At 46.1% G+C, this 16,560-nt stretch overlaps 1 protein-coding gene across 1 annotated transcript in view; it reads right to left on the reverse strand.

Moving 5' to 3' along the window:
* ush2a (Usher syndrome 2A (autosomal recessive, mild)) overlaps nucleotides 1-16,560 on the reverse strand; it is a 1,730,413-nt gene that overhangs the window by 847,823 nt on the left and 866,030 nt on the right. Inside the window, exon 34 of the mRNA XM_072506478.1 lies at nucleotides 14,574-14,739. Within this exon, the coding sequence (XP_072362579.1) occupies nucleotides 14,574-14,739 (166 nt within the window). The remainder of the gene's footprint in view (nucleotides 1-14,573; nucleotides 14,740-16,560) is intronic.

The raw sequence follows: 16,560 nt of genomic DNA on the forward strand, positions 1-16,560 counted from the left end.
AGGCAACCCCGCCCCCTCTGCCCACCTCTCTGTCTTTTCGATAGGTTGTGAATCCCTGGATGTTTAAATGCCAGTCCTGAACCCCCTGCAACCACACCTCTGTGATGCCTACCACATCATATCTGCCAGTCACAATCTGGGCCACAAGCTCATCTACCTTGTTCCGTACACTGCGCGCATTTAAATATAGCACCTTTAATTCTCTATTGACCGTCCCTTTTTGTTTTCTTAATGTGATGGACCATGGTTTACTGAGCCTTTCCATACACTGTGTCAGATTTTGTGAGATGGGGACTATCATAACCTCTCTTGAGTTCTGTCTTTTCGTGCTTTTTTGTATTCCTAAGCAGCTCCGCTTCCCACTGATTACTTCACCTCTTGGTTCCCTGATTTTCCCTTCCCCCCAATCTCTAGTTTAAAGTCCTATTGACCACCCTATTTACTCTTTTCATCAGAACACTGGTCCCAGCCCGGTTCAGGTGGAGACCATCCCAACGGTATAGGTCCCCCCTGTCCCAAAACTGATGCCAGTGTCCCGTGAAAAGGAACCCCTCTTTCCCACACCACTCTTTCACCAAACCTTGACAGTGAACTGCCTAGCTGCCGCATCAACCAAGTAAGTTTCCAGTCAACGCACGCTACGCGATAGGTGCTCCTAGCTACAGTCCATACCAGCTTTTGAATCCTGCAGACTCAGAATCGAATGAAAGGCCATTTGTTCCCCTGACCTGGTGGGCCAGTTCCAATCTAAGTAGACAACGATGAGGACGTCATACGTGTTTTTCGTCGTTATTGTAATTTGGATCCGGTTCCACGCGAATGCGAACCCCCTGACCCCAACTCCCCCGGCGGTCAATGATTCACTTCCCCATAGCACCCAGAGCCCAGTGACAAGTAACAACACACCATCATGGTGTGATACGTTTATAACCTGGTATTCACTATCATACGTAATTGAATCCCTTCTAGTACTGGCGATATTCTGCAGCATCATGCAGACTATCCGCATGAGGAAATGGCAAAGGGGAGCCTACCGCTCTTGCGCCCCGGTATACAGGATGAGATCCCCTATTTTCGGTTTTCACCAGGCCCCCGAACCCCTTGATCGACAATAAAGGACGATTCGTTTGCGTCATTTTGTGAATAAAGACAACTGAAAGAATGTAAACCTCTGTGCTTGACTGCCAAGCCAGAGAAACTTGTGTTGCTGCTATTTGTACATTTAAAGTGTTGTAGATTATTTTTGATTGTTTGAGTGAAGATAGTTTATTGAGGATAGTTAGAAGTACCGTTTTTTAATGTTGTAATGCATGCCACTGTTGTGACATAGCGCCACTTAGAATTGTCAGTTAAAAATTTTCATACATAGTTATGGTCAGTGTAGAGGCCATGGAAGAGTGCTCGCTGGGTCAGGAAGTGAAGACAACGCAATTATGTGATCCTTCACGCTTCGCGTGAGGGATCACAAGGAGGATGTGTAGCCACCTGGGTTGGCCACTTCCCGACTTAAATTGGAGATCCGCAAAGATTACAGGAAAATTCAGCCAAGCCAGGAAAAACTAGCAAGTGCAAAGTCTCCTGTGTATTAGACTTTGCAGAAACCCAGACAGCACTGAAACCAGCAGCCATCTGCATATAAATGAGCGATCCCCGGGAACAATTGAAACATGTAAGGTGAATAAGGGCAAGCCAGACTTCTCGGCACCTGCAGGAGCCAAGGCAAAGAAAGGCCAACGGACACCTAGGGACCGCCCAGCGATCAGGGAACGGGTATTGGAGAAATCGATCCAAGTGATCGGAACCTAGTCCAATCACTTGGAACAAGATACGGGGTCCGCCCCGAACGACGCAAAGCCCCTGGGGACTATAAATTAGAGTCCCCAAGTTCAATTCGTCCTTCTTGGCAGGGTCACTTAGCAGATCGAACCAACCCAGGACAGTGAACTGCCTAAGTTGCTGCACCAACCAAGTAAGTCTCCAGCCAACGCACGCTACGAGATAAGCGCTCCTAGCTACTAGTCCATAACAGCTTTGAAGCCTGCAGATTCAGAACCCGAAAGAAAGGCCATTTGTTCCCCTGACCTGGTGGGCCAGTCCAAAGCTAAGTATAGGCCTATAGTATAGAGATAGTCTAGAAAGTAGAGTTTTATGCATGAGTAGTGATTGACTGTGTATAATAAATGTGTTTTGATTTGAAACTTACTAACTGGTGTATTGAGTTATTGATCAGTACTTGAACCTGAACCTCGTGGCGGTATCATCAAGATACCTGGCGACTCTAGAGCAAAGGTTATAGAAACAGAGCAAATTAACTAAAGATACAACGGGCAGCATTTAAGAGCCAACCAAATGTTAGCACCAACGGGACGATGAGAACCAATGAGGGAATGCCAAATCTGGCTGTCCCAACAAAGATGGAAGAAGACATCCTGGATCTTGCCACTTAAAAGAGGGGCAGATTGGTTGGATGAGGAGAGGCCAGTGTTAATGCTGGGATAGTGAGCATCCAAGGGAATAATACTCAGCCGGGAGGTGATGGAGTGTATTTGGGAGGGAGGAATGGACGGCTAAATGCCTGGCAATTGATGGAGATGAACACCTGTGTGACAAGCATCAATGTTCAAACTTATCTCTCTGAGGTATAGTGATGTTTGTAAACTGATAATATGCAGTGTTGTGTTACTCATCTTGCGCTCTCCTCAATTAGTCAATCATTGGCCCCAAAGGCCACCAGCCCTGAGGGACGTGCACTGATGTCTGAGAAAAAGTGGAGGAGATATCAGAGACTACACCATCCCATATTTACTCGGTAACTTCCACTATCTCAGACACTTGCACTTCGGTGAGTATGCACACTTCTCCCAAACCGATGGCGCTGGTTTGAGCACCACATAAATGCTGGGCCAGCTGTCGGACACTCTTATTGTCCTCGTCTCTGACCGTCAAAGGAGGTTGGAGGGCCAGGAAGATGCTGAGTCCCAAGCAAATGACATCTGTGAGGTGGCAGATGATGGATATCCAATGGGGGGTGCATAAAGATTTGATGGATATTCCAGAGGGTATCCACACCCTGACAAACACTGTGGAAAAATATATCGAAGCAATGAGCGCTGTGATCTCCCTTTAATTTGCATGCCTGATTTCTTCCATTGATATATTGGCAACTGGACAACCACAATCAATAGCACATTCAGGAGATGCTGGATGTAGGTGCAAACCTGCAAGTCATGGCATTGATATTGAGCTCAATCAGGCATTGCTAATGCAAAAGAGGGATGATGTACCTGAAGTTTCAAACAGGAACCCAACCCTCTCTGGCAATACCGAGGGAAAATTGTATGTTGTATGGACAACAGCTCTCTGCACTTGGGGGGTTCCTTATGGTGCCAGTTACACAAGTCCCTCATAATGCTGTAGCAACAGCATTCTGAGGCACTTCTTCCACTGGCAGGACTCACTCAAAATGCTGAGGCCGTCATGGTCTCAGGTGACCAGATGATGGCCACCAAAGTAATCCAGGCCAACGGGGCATCAAGGTGAGCAGTTTACATTCAACACAACTGTCAGTGAAGGGAGAATAGCAGATGTAAAGAAATGAAGAATTCACTGCAAACACACATGGGTTATCATGAATACTCATTCATTTGTTAGACTGAGTGTTATGTTGTTGTGATCCTCTTCATTAAATATTTGTCACCTGTGGTAATGGTGTTATATTTGAGCTAGCTTTCGCATCCACGTGATTGTGATGATGGCAACAAGCCCACGGTCACTTCCAATGGACCTCAGAGACCCACTGGAAGGGAGAAATGTTGATCCGGACATTTGGGTTATTGTGAGTGTCTTGCCAATTGGATGTTATGTGCAAAACAAGGCTTCTCATTACTGCCTGTACCAAAAACCCCCAGATGTTTTGGTGAATCATCTCATGATCAAGGACCACCTCATCTCCCTGGCACTCACTCTCTGCTGCTCCTCGTGGTGCAACATGCTACTCTGTATCCTGATTCATCCTTTGATTCCTATCTGAGGAGACTTGAGAAAGAAAGCCGTCCTCGTCTGCCAGTGTTTCCCCGCCCTCCAGAGCCAAACTGTGCAGCACACAGCAAACAACAGTTATTTTAATATAAATTTAGAGTACCTAATTATTTCTTTTCCAATTAAAGGGCAATTTAGCATGGCCAATCCACCTACCCTGACATCTTCTGATTTGTGGGGATGAGACCAACGCAGTCATGGGAGAATGTGCAAATGCCACACGGAGAGTGACCCAGAGCCAGGATCGAACCTGGGTCCTTGGCGCCATGAGGCAGCAGTGCTAACCACTGTGCCACCGTGTCGCCCTACACAGCAAAAAACAATGATCAGACAGTCTAACTGCCTCTTTACTGCAGGGAATCAGCTGCTCAATCCAGGCATCTTAACCTCATTTTTAGGAAAACAATGGTCCTCAATAAGTGCCTTGGTGGAAGCATGGCTCATGTTGTACTGTTCCACTGCATGAATCATCTCCTCAGTAGATAGCACTTGTTTCCAAGTAGCCAACCATCCAGTTACATTTGGAGGGGGGCGGGGGGGAGATGCAAAGAGCTGAGGAACTTGGGAGTACCTAAAGATGCAAGTAGCATGGCTACTCCCAAGCTACTGAGCACCTATCTGTAGGATCCTTAGATGGTGGTCACATAGAATCTGCATATTAAGGCAGTGAAATCCCTTTTTGTTTACAAATGCCACTGGTTGCCCTTTCTGGATACACGTGTGCAATCGCTTTCCCTTTGCATGTTAGGGAGTCTTGTGAACATCTTGATCTGTTGACTTGGCTCTCTTCACCAGTTGAAGTAGTTGACCACCCGACTAAACAATGCAGCAGCAGGTCCGGGTAGGGCGGGGGGGGGCGGGGGGGGGGGGGGGGGGATGCTGGAGGGCCATTTGGCCTCGGCCTCAGGCTCAAAGGGGACCTCAAATTTAGAACCTTGTTCATTTTTTGGTATTTGATAAGTTTCGCAACTTGTTCTTATGCGCATAAGGAAATAATATAGGAAAATAAAGTGTATTCTTTCGTTCCATATTGTACATCAGGCAGCGTCTACACAGCCTATTCTACTGGTGGGTGAAGGAGGGTGTAAGTATGTGCATACGTTAAGACAGCAGAGCTAGCACATGCTTGACTTTGTTGTGCTATTCGTTTGCAGTAACTCTTCATGGTAGTTAATTTTTCAACATAAAGTCCTAAGAGTGAAAACACTCTTATCTGGATTGTAGGCGAAAGGAATTTCTTCAAGAAAACCTAAACTTGGTCTCTCTGATGTGATTCCGAATAGCACAGTTACATTGCGTATTTCTGTTAATTTGCCTGCATCAGCGGCTTCAGGTGAATGAACTGTCAACATGTTGAAGCAGGTAAAAAACTATTATCATTCAACGATGGGACAAGAGCATTTGAATGGTCTTGCATGCTTAATATCAACTGTGACATTGCACAAAAGTGGATTTTTCCTCAATAATTAACTTATTTGCACAGAAAAAGGCTAGGCGGGATTCTCCGACCCCCCGCGGGGTGGGAGAATCGCCGGGGGTCGGCGTGAATCCCGCCCCCGCCATCCTCCTAATTTTCCCGTCCCCCAAAAATTGCCCCGGCGTGAGTCGCGCCACCCGCCTCGGAGAATGGCGGGGTCCAGCGCGACTCAATGGGCCCCGGGGCCGCCCGAATTCTCCGGCCCGCGATGGGCCGAAGTCCGCCCGTTCTTTGCCAGTCCCACCGGCGTAAATTAGAGTAAGACCCTTACCGGTGGGACCTGGTGGCGGGGGCGGGCTCCGGGGGGTCGCAGGGGGATCTGGCCCCGGGAGGTTCCCCCACGGTGCCCTGGCCCGCGGTCGGGGCCCACCGATCCGTGGGCGGGCCTGTGCCATGGGGGCACTCTATTGTTGCGCACTGGAGGCTGTGGTCTTCCGCCATTCCCGGTACGGAAGCAAAACCCTCTGCGCATGCGCGGGCATGATGCCAGCATGCACTGGCGCTCCCGCGCATGCGCGCACTCTCGCTGGCCAGCGGAGGCCCTTCGGCACTAGTTGGTGTGGCGCCAAGCCCCTTTCCCGCCGGCCAGCGGAGCGCCAACCACTCCGGGGCGGGCCTAGCCCCTGAAGGTGCGGAGGATTCCGCACCTTCAGGGGGTGGCCCGACGCCGGAGTGGTTCACGCCACTCCGTCCCGCCGGGAACCCCCGCCCCACCGGGTAGGGGAGAATCCCGCTGAATATTTTTTTTAGATATTCAAATTATGCCTCACTTTTTTTGGTGCCCAATTTTGTTTTCATGCATCTTAATATTTTTATTATTGCTCGGGGGCCTCAAAAACTGGAAGTGGCCCAGGCCTCTTTGGATCTCTGAGAGGGCCTGTGCATCAGTAAGAAGCTGGATGCATTGTCAGAATGCTGATTGTGACATGCTGCAGAGATTTAAAGCTGGTCCTTGAAAGGATCCTGAGGGATAGAAATTAAATGAACCGTCACTTTCAGTCCCACAAAAATTGGATGACCACCCATACAATTGGAGCTCATTTCCCTTGCAAGCATGTCCAAATAGATATGACCTGCTCCCTGGAGAGCCACAGCCACCTAGATGCTGGTGCTCATACAGGTGGAGATAATTTGAATGCTGTCTGTACACCCTTCCTTCAGCATAAGCGCTACTCCTTGGGCAGCGCTACCTACAGATCTCTCTGCATCCTTCTAGCCTTTCAGCATCGCTCGGACTTGCAACTGGTTGGCCAACATGTTGCTGTCACCCCTCAGTATCTTCCTTCCTCTCCCTCTACCATCCTTGCTTAAGGGGCTCCACCTGAGTGAACTATCCCGATGACCACTCTGCTCAAGATGAACCTTAATAAGTGGACTCGGGCCAATTCCCTCATCTCTCATATTGTTTCAACTGCAACCTCCAAATCTACACCATCTTCTTCATTTGAGCCCTAATGTCATAGCTTTGTACTGCTAGGTCAACCCTGCTGTGATTGTCTCTTCCCTGTGCAGATTGAATGACCAACATAAAATTGCACGGAGGTTGGGCAGTGACAAATCATGGCCAATTGACTTGAATAATCATACATTGGCGTGATTGCAAGGTTGTTTGGCTTCTGCCTTTCTGTCCTGCTTCCCTGTATATTATTCCAGTTGAATGCAATGATATCGGGAACCACAACCGACGTCATAACACCTGATTTTATGCTGTAGCGGAGGAACAGTCATCCAAGCAGTCAGTATAAAATTCTTCTGTTTTTACAACATCTAACCAAACTCCACATAAGGCCAATAATCAATTTTAATTCATGAGTATTAATTTTAATGATAGTTTCTTATGTGGAACATCATTGAGTGCCTTCTGGAAGTCCATATAAGCTCCATCCATAGACATGCCACTGACAACTTTAGTTATTCCCTCAAAACTATTCAATTAAATCCATTCGACATGATCTCCACTTCAGAAATTCATACTGACTCTCTCTAATCAATCAAATTTCTCTAAGTGCTCAGTCACTCTGTCCTTAATTATAGATTCTATTAACTAGATTCCATTATCTTCCCCTGACTAGATATAACACTAACTGGTACATAAGTTCTTTCTAAGGAAAAACTAAAAATTCATGGGGTTCAGGAAAAAAACCACTCATCTGATTTTTGAGAAAGAATAGATATTACAAAAATGTGCTTTTTCTGTAAAATTTAATAAGGGCATGACCCAGCTCAAGTCACATTCATACCACAGAAGTGTTAGGTAGTCACCATCTTTCAATTATCTCTCTTTGATATTCAAAGTACAACCATTGTTAAATTCCCCCATCAGTAGGGGCGGGGGAGGGGCAGTCACAAAGTTCACAGACATGAAATAACTCTATTTCTCTCACTGCAGATGCTGCCAGATCCATTGAGTATCTCAAGCCTTTTTCAAACGGCAGGTCAAATGCTGGGTAACCTTGGCAAGTGACTTACTTCCTAGCTTGCGAAAGCTTTTCCACCATCTACGAAGCACTAGTCAGGAATGTGAGGAACACTCTCCAATTGCCTGAATAAATGCAGATCCAACACCATTCAAGAAGCTGAATGCCATTCGGGACAAACAGTCTATTGGCACTCAATTCACCACCTTAAACATTCACTCCCTCCACCACCAGTGCATCATGGCTTTAAATGCACTACAGCAACGTTCCAAGACTTCTTCAACAGGTGGTGACTTTTACCACATAGAGGAATAAAGGAGGCAAGTGCATGTGAGCACCACCAGCTCCTAGCTTTCCTCTGAGTCACGCACCATCCTGATCTGGCAGTATATTACATTCTTTCATTATTGTTTGATCAATGGCCTGAATTCCCCACCAATGTATTCTCAAATTTCTTTTGGGGGGTGAGTATGTGGGTGATTCACTTAAGTTCTTATCCCCTTTAAAAATTGTTGCATGCTGCATATGCTTGGTGACTTAAAGCAGCTGAACTAGGAACTTACTTTTTTTGGTACACCAAAGCGCAGCCACTCAGCTTCGAGCGAACATTCTTCCACAACTAATAGTACTGTCAGTAGCTTCAACACACAGATTGCTGCAGTTTATGATGGTGGCTCAGCACCTTCTCAAGGGTACTTAGAGAACGGCAATAAGTGCTGGTCTAGCCAATGACATTCCATGAATGATAATATAAATATTCTTAGACATTTGTAGTTTTCTAATATAGAGAGACAATTCTTGATTCAAGACAGTTTTGGAAAATTATGGCAAAAAAATTGCAACATCCTCACCTACTTTCTTTAAAATCCTGGGGTAGAAACTAACAGGTCCCGGGGATTTATCAGTCTTTGGTGCAATTTTTCTTTTCATTCTATTCTCCTGTTTATGTTAATTTGAGTGATCTCCAATCCTAGATTCATTATTAGTTTTCTTGGAATGTCCGTTATATTATCCCCTGCCTCCACTGTGAAGACTGACACAAAGTAATTATTCAACATGTCTGCAATATTAACTGAACTGTTTCCAAACAACCCGCTTTATCCCCTTTCTTCTAATAGAATCATAAAATCTTTTGTGTTAATCTTGATATTCCTTGCAGTTGCTTTTCATATTTCTGCTTTGAGCTCTTATTCTCTCTATTTGTCTTCCTTTGCTGGTCTTTATATCTCTCCCAGTTCCATATAGCTACATTATTCTTTTCACTTTTCTATGTTATTTTCTTTAATTTTGGTGACTCTCTCCTCCTTTGTTGACCATGGCTATTTTATGTAATAAGTAAGTGTGGTGATGAGAGACTTCAACTTCCCCAATATTGACTGGGACTCACTTCGTGCCAGGGGCTTAGACGGGGCAGAGTTTGTAAGGAGCATCCAGGAGGGCTTCTTAAAACAATATGTAGATAGTCCAACTAGGGAAGGGGCGGTACTGGACCTGGTATTGGGGAATGAGCCCGGCCAGGTGGTAGAAGTTTCAATAGGGGAGAATTTTGGGAACAGCAACCACAATTCAGTAAGTTTTAAAGTGCTGGTGAACAAGGATAAGAGTGGTCCTAGGGTGAATGTGCTAAATTGGGGGAAGGCTAATTATAACAATATTAGGCGGGAACTGAAGAACCTAGATTGGGGGCGGATGTTTGAGGGCAAATCAACATCTGACATGTGGGAGGCTTTCAAGTGCCAGTTGAAAGGAATTCAGGACCGGCATGTTCCTGTGAGGAAGAAGGATAAATACGGCAATTTTCGGGAACCTTGGATGACAAGAGATATTGTAGGCCTCGTCAAAAAGAAAAAGGAGGCATTTGTCAGGGCTAAAAGGCTGGGAACAGACGAGGCCTGTGTGGAATATAAGGAAAGTAGGAAGGAACTTAAGCAAGGAGCCAAGAGGGCTAGAAGGGGTCACGAAAAGTCATTGGCAAATAGGGTTAAGGAAAATCCCAAGGCTTTTTACACGTACATAAAAAGCAAGAGGGTAGCCAGGGAAAGGGTTGGCCCACTGAAGGATAGGCAAGGGAATCTATGTGTGGAGCCAGAGGAAATGGGCGAGGTACTAAATGAATACTTTGCATCAGTATTCACCACAGAGAAGGAATTGGTAGATGTTGAGTCTGGAGAAGGGTGTGTAGATAGCCTGGGTCACATTGAGATCCAAAAAGACGAGGTGTTGGGCGTCTTAAAAAATATTAAGGTAGATAAGTCCCCAGGGCCTGATGGGATCTACCCCAGAAGACTGAAGGAGGCTGGAGAGGAAATTGCTGAGGCCTTGACAGAAATCTTTGGATCCTCACTGTCTTCAGGTGATGTCCCGGAGGACTGGAGAATAGCCAATGTTGTTCTTCTGTTTAAGAAGGGTAGCAAGGATAATCCAGGGAACTACAGGCCGGTGAGCCTTACTTCAGTGGTAGGGAAATTACTGGAGAGAATTCTTCGAGACAGGATCTACTCCCATTTGGAAGCAAATAGACGTATTAGTGAGAGGCAGCATGGTTTTGTGAAGGGGAGGTCGTGTCTCACTAACTTGATAGAGATTTTCGAGGAGGTCACAAAGATGATTGATGCAGGTAGGGCAGTGGATGTTGTCTATATGGACTTCAGTAAGGCCTTTGACAAGGTCCCTCATGGTAGACTAGTACAAAAGGTGAAGTCACACGGGATCTGGGTTGAGCTGGCAAGGTGGATACAGAACTGGCTAGGTCATAGAAGGCAGAGAGTAGCAATGGAAGGATGCTTTTCTAATTGGAGGGCTGTGACCAGTGGTGTTCTGCAGGGATCAGTGCTGGGACCTTTGCTGTTTGCAGTATATATAAATGATTTGGAGGAAAATGTAACTGGTCTGATTAGTAAGTTTTCAGACGACACAAAGATTAGTGGGATTGCGGATAGCGATAAGGACTGTCAGAGGATACAGCAGGATTTAGATTGTTTGGAGACTTGGGCGGAGAGATGGCAGATGGAGTTTAATCCGGAGAAATGTGAGGTAATGCATTTTGGAAGGTCTAATGCACGTAGGGAATAGACAGTGAATGGTAGAACCTTCAAGAATATTGAAAGTCAGAGAGATCTAGGTGTACAGGTCCACAGGTCACTGAAAGGGGCAACACAGGTGGAGAAGGTAGTCAAGAAGGCATACGGCATGCTTGCCTTCATTGGCCGGGGCATTGAGTACAAGAATTGGCAAGTCATGTTGCAGCTGTATAGAACCTTAGTTAGGCCACACTTGGAGTATAGTGGTAAATTCTGGTCGCCACACTACCAGAAGGATGTGGAGGCTTTAGAGAGGGTGCAGATGAGATTTACCAGAATGTTGCCTGGTATGGAGGGCATTAGCTATGAGGAGAGGTTGAATAAACTCGGTTTGTTCTCACTGGAACGACGGAGGTTGAGGGGCGACCTGATAGAGGTCTTCAAAATTATGAGGGGCTTAGACAGAGTGGATAGTCAGAGGCTTTTCCCCAGGGTAGAGGGGTCAATTACTAGGGGGCATAGGTTTAAGGTGAGAGGGGCAAGGTTTAGAGTAGATGTACGAGGCAAGTTTTTTACACAGAGGGTAGTGGGTGCCTGGAACTCGCTATCGGAGGAGGTGGTGGAAGCAGGGACGATAGTGACATTTAAGGGGCATCTTGACAAATACATGAATAGGATGGGAATAGAGGGATACGGACCCAGGAAGTGTAGAAGATTGTAGTTTAGTCGGGCAGCATGGTCGGCACGGGCTTGGAGGGCCGAAGGGCCTGTTCCTGTGCTGTACATTTCTTTGTTCTTTGTTCTTTGTACAGTTCTTTCTCCTTAGGGATAGAGCTTAATTTTAATTACATCCCATTGTTCACCTATAGTGTCACCCAATAACAGTTTGAATCGTCTGTCTCATCCTTTTAAAAGCTAGCTTTCCCAAAATCTAACAATGTCTAACATTTTAGGAGTTTAGGATACAGTAATTCAGTCACAGAACCATGGGAGAACTGGATATATCTGGTGGGAATTTCAATGTAGCTGACCTGCATGCAGTGGGGAGGCTTGTAGCAGATTGAGAACCTTCCTGTCAACAAAGCGATCATTGCGAGGCTCTTTAACGGAGCCATAGCATTTGCATCCTGTCCTGAAAATTCAGAGAGGTCAGGTGGGATGGTGCAGCATCTGAGGGGCTGTAAAAAGCTGATATTTGCCAAAGAAGGGAGAACGAGGCCAGTCTTTAAAACCAAGGCATGTATGGAAGAAGCTAAGGACGTGAGCAGCATTGTGGTTTACCCCAAACTGGAGACAGTACACCTAGAGGACCAAAGACCTCAGAGGGTGGGAATGAAATGTTGGCATAATACTTTCAGGTACAAAGCCACACACTTTGACTGCCCCAGTGTTCTTTGGCACAGCTCTCCTCAGACCTACACACCTTCCAGCCCCACTAATTCCTCCCTCTCCAGGCATCTCCTCTCATCACCATTTGGACAGCCTATACTTACTCTTCTTGCCATCTCACACCCATGCCTCCGTAAATGTTTTCCTGCCTCCTTCCCTCCTCCCCACATAATCCATTTCTCACACTCATAACTCTGCTTTCTCTCCTTGCTGGAGAAGATTGGACTGAATTTTGAGGAGAGGCAGACTATCAGGACAGAGTTGGGAAGTGGCCTTCCCACGATAGCCACCTTGACAGCCACTGGCAGTGCCTGCCCATCTCATCCAATAGGAAGGAGGTTTTTCACAATGGGACTGAAGATGTCAGCAGGGATTTATGTGAAAGCCTGAGCTTCACAAGACACTGGTGTTCACAAATGACGCGATAGTGGATGGTCTGTCTGTAGACCTTCCATTGGGACTCTCACCTCCTTTGAACTGGGTCCATGTGCCCATCCCCTCCGCAATGTGGTGTGACATATGGCTGAGGGGAAGGCAGCTGGTGCTGCTGCCGGTGTTGCTCCTTCGTATTGATCTTGTTGCTCATTTTGTTTCTCATCAGAGTTCCAAGGTAGAACTGCGTAAGTGCTACACTCATGCTGCAGTGAAGGCTGACAACAGGGAAGTGCTGAAGTTCAAGACAGATGAACTGACTTCCAAGAAATGGAGAAGCATCTGTCAGCAGCGAGAGCACCTTTTCAGAGGAAGAGCTGGGAACATCAGCCTCCCACCTCAGCATGCCTGGAGCTCTTTAGTTTCACTGTTGAAAGGCTTCCCCGCCTGAGAAACACTTGTCACCGTGCTCTCACCTAGTTGATCCCGGCGAGTTGCAGACAGCTGGGGAAATATATGCACTGACTGTTAAAGATAGAATGCTTAGATAAAACAGCAGTTAATTAATTTTTTACATATCACAATTACTTATCTGACAGCACCGCTCGTCTGCAAAGCTGCACTTCTAGAAGTGGGCAGATGATGTTAGGATCCCAACCCAACTACACTTCGAGGGAGTTTAACTTCCTGTACACGTCTGAACCTGCATCCCCTTGGCAGTTTGTTTTGTCACACAACTCTTATTTAATTAGAGAGAAATCCAAAATTCTGTGGCTTGATTAGGCAGAAATTTGCAAATGAACACAAAACATGCAAAATAGGACCCTTTTATCAACTACGAACTTAGTATGTCATTAAGGGCTCCTGTTAGAATTTGCATGGGTCCTATTGTTAATCGCACCTCAACGTCATTGTGACAATATGAATTTATGTTAGCATCAGTTACTGGTCAGAACAATGGAAGTAGCATCAGGTCCGAGTATCAGACATTGGCCAGAACAATGGAACAATTGAAGCAGTATTCACTTAATCACTTGAAATTGTCTAGGTCATCCTGTTCTTTCTGAAAAACTAACTGCTTCACAGTGTCATCAAGGCGGCCATGATGCCAAGTCTTGAGGTTGAGCGAGAAGAAACTCACTTCAATGCATATTCTGGGTATCAGGTGATATAAGTCACAGAAAAGGGGGACACAAAATATCAAGGAACCGCCCCTCGAGGGTCAAAGGTTTCAGGACAGCCAGAGGGACAACATCCACACAGCCAAATTTGATTCCACAGGTCTGCAAGAAATCAGCTTGTATGACTCTATTAAATAACCACAATAATTTATATACTATTGGTGTCTGATTAATTAACTTGCATTTGGACAACACGCTCGAGTCTCTTAGAATCATAAAATCATAGAATTTACAATGCAGAAGGAGGCCATTCGGCCCATCGAGTATGCATCGGCCCATTGAAAGAACATCCCATTTAAGCCCACACGTCCAACCTATCTCCATTACCCAGTAACTCCACCCAACCTTTTTGGGCACTACAGAGCACCCGGAGGAAATCCACGCAGACACGGGATGAACGTGCAGACTCTGCAGACAGTGACCCAAGCCAGGAATCGAACCTGGGACCCTGGAGCTGTGAAGTTACTGTGCTAACCACTGTGCTAGCATGCTGTCCACTGAGTCTGAATCACAAGGAATTATGCAACTGCATTTCAAACAATTCTGACCATAAATGACTATTTCACAGGAAAAGCTCACACAATAGATTCTCATGTTTATGCAAAACCTCACAAGACTGTTACAAATCCCTAACCATATTTATAAACATTTTTAATTTTAATAGAACATGGATACTCACAGAAAGCTTTATGAAGTATCTCGTCCCAGGTTCAAGTTGTGTCAGAGTGCAATCCACAGACAGGCCGGAACTATTGTACATCACACCACTGTTGCTCAAGTTGCTGATCAAGACATGGAGCAGGTAACGCTCGAGGCACCCATTAATCTTTGGAGGTTCTCTCCATCTAAATTTGCCAGAAAAATATAATTTACTAGGTCTCAGAATAGATGTGTAAACAATTAATTTATGATTTGTATGATGCCTTTGTTCATGAGCTTACATGTAGAATTCTAGAATTTAGTTAATCTATTTATATTTAATTATTGAATATTTTAGCAAAATATAGGATCAATTTTCACCCTGCTACCAACTCATCTTTAAATGTCAATGGGCTGTTGTTATGATCCCAGCTGATGTTAGCAATGGACAGTCAGGTCCCAGAATGGAACCCTGGCTCAAGAGATCACAATTTTATTTTATTTTTATTAGAGATGTGGATGAACAGTTTCAGGACTTCCAATTAACTTTAAACAAGAGAATAAAACACTTAGTAAACATGAAAAGATTGACTTTAATAAAATACTCCTTCACCCCACCTATATCTTCAAAGATGTATGCAGATTTTTAAGGATACCACAAGTTACAAAATATATATTGTTTATAATGTTCTTGGGAAATACACAGTCCATGCAAACCAACAGTCCAACTGTGGTCAGACACATCAGGCGCGATTCTCTGAAATGGAGACAGAGTGTTCGCGCCGTCGTGAACGGCGTTGAGGTTCACGACGGCGCGAAACGGCCCCTATCCCGACCGATTCAGGGCCCGAAAATGGGCTAGGAGTGGCACCGCGTCATTTACGCGTGCCAGGCCTTGGCGCCGCGTAAAGCCAGCGCTGCATACATGACGCGGCCAGCGCCGCATAACTGGCATCACCCGCGCATGCGCGGGTTGCCGTCCTCCCCGAGTCCGCCCCGCAAGAAGATGTCCGACAGATCTTGCGGGACTGTGGAAGAAAGGAGGTCCTCCTTCAGAGAGGCTGGCCCGACCCCATTTGAGGTCCCCTCGGTGCAGGATCCCCCCTCCTCCCCCCCCCCGCAGGCCGCCCCCCCCAGCGTTCCCGCGCTGTTCCCGCTGGCAGTGACCAGGTATGGACGGCGCCAGGGGGAACCCGCCGTTTTGGGCAGGCCGCTCGGCCCATCTGGCACTGAGAATCGCGGGGGTACCGGTGAATCGCCATTTTGGCTGTCTCGGGCGATTCACTGGACCGCGCCGCGCAAAACGCGATTGTGCTAATCTGGCCGCTTCCGAGAATCGCGGGAGGGCCGGCGTCGTGGGAAAATTTGGCGACCCAGGCGATTCTCTGAAACGGCGCGGGAGCAGAGAATCGCGCCCATCATACTCTGAAACCAAATATCAAATGCCATCTCATCAAATCACCCCAGATGGTTGTCACACTGTGAGTCAACTGGTCTCACTGGAACTCTGATTTCCAAATACCAATCTCAAATACACGCCTTAGAATCTTCTTCCAAACAATGGATTCCTTCACCAAGGAGCCACTTTCAGGATCTTTCACTTTAGTATTCCTCTACCTTGTATTGTCACTTGTATTCAAGCTTCTACATAGGTACCCAGCCATACCAACAAAACACTATTGCTTCAAAGGCTGTATTAAGATGTCACCAAACATTTGATTTAACTCAAATGTCTGGCTTCTTATTTTAAATTCAATTCTTTCAGCAGAAAGGCTGAAGCACTGTCTCCACGAGGTAATTATGGAGGATTGGATTGGATTGGATTTTGTTTATTGTCACGTGTACCAAGGTACAGTGAAAAGTATTTTTCTGCGAGCAGCTCAACAGATCATTGAGTAATTAAGGATCATTCAGGATCAGACAGGCTTTGTCAAGGGCCGGCAATTGCCAGCCAATATCCGGAGGCTGTTGAATGTGGTTCTCTCCCCATCCAAGGAGCCCACGCCAGAGGTGATAGTGTCTTTAGA

The sequence above is a fragment of the Scyliorhinus torazame genome, chromosome 1 (genome assembly GCF_047496885.1).
Source record: "Scyliorhinus torazame isolate Kashiwa2021f chromosome 1, sScyTor2.1, whole genome shotgun sequence".
Taxonomy (NCBI): Eukaryota; Metazoa; Chordata; class Chondrichthyes; order Carcharhiniformes; family Scyliorhinidae; genus Scyliorhinus; species Scyliorhinus torazame.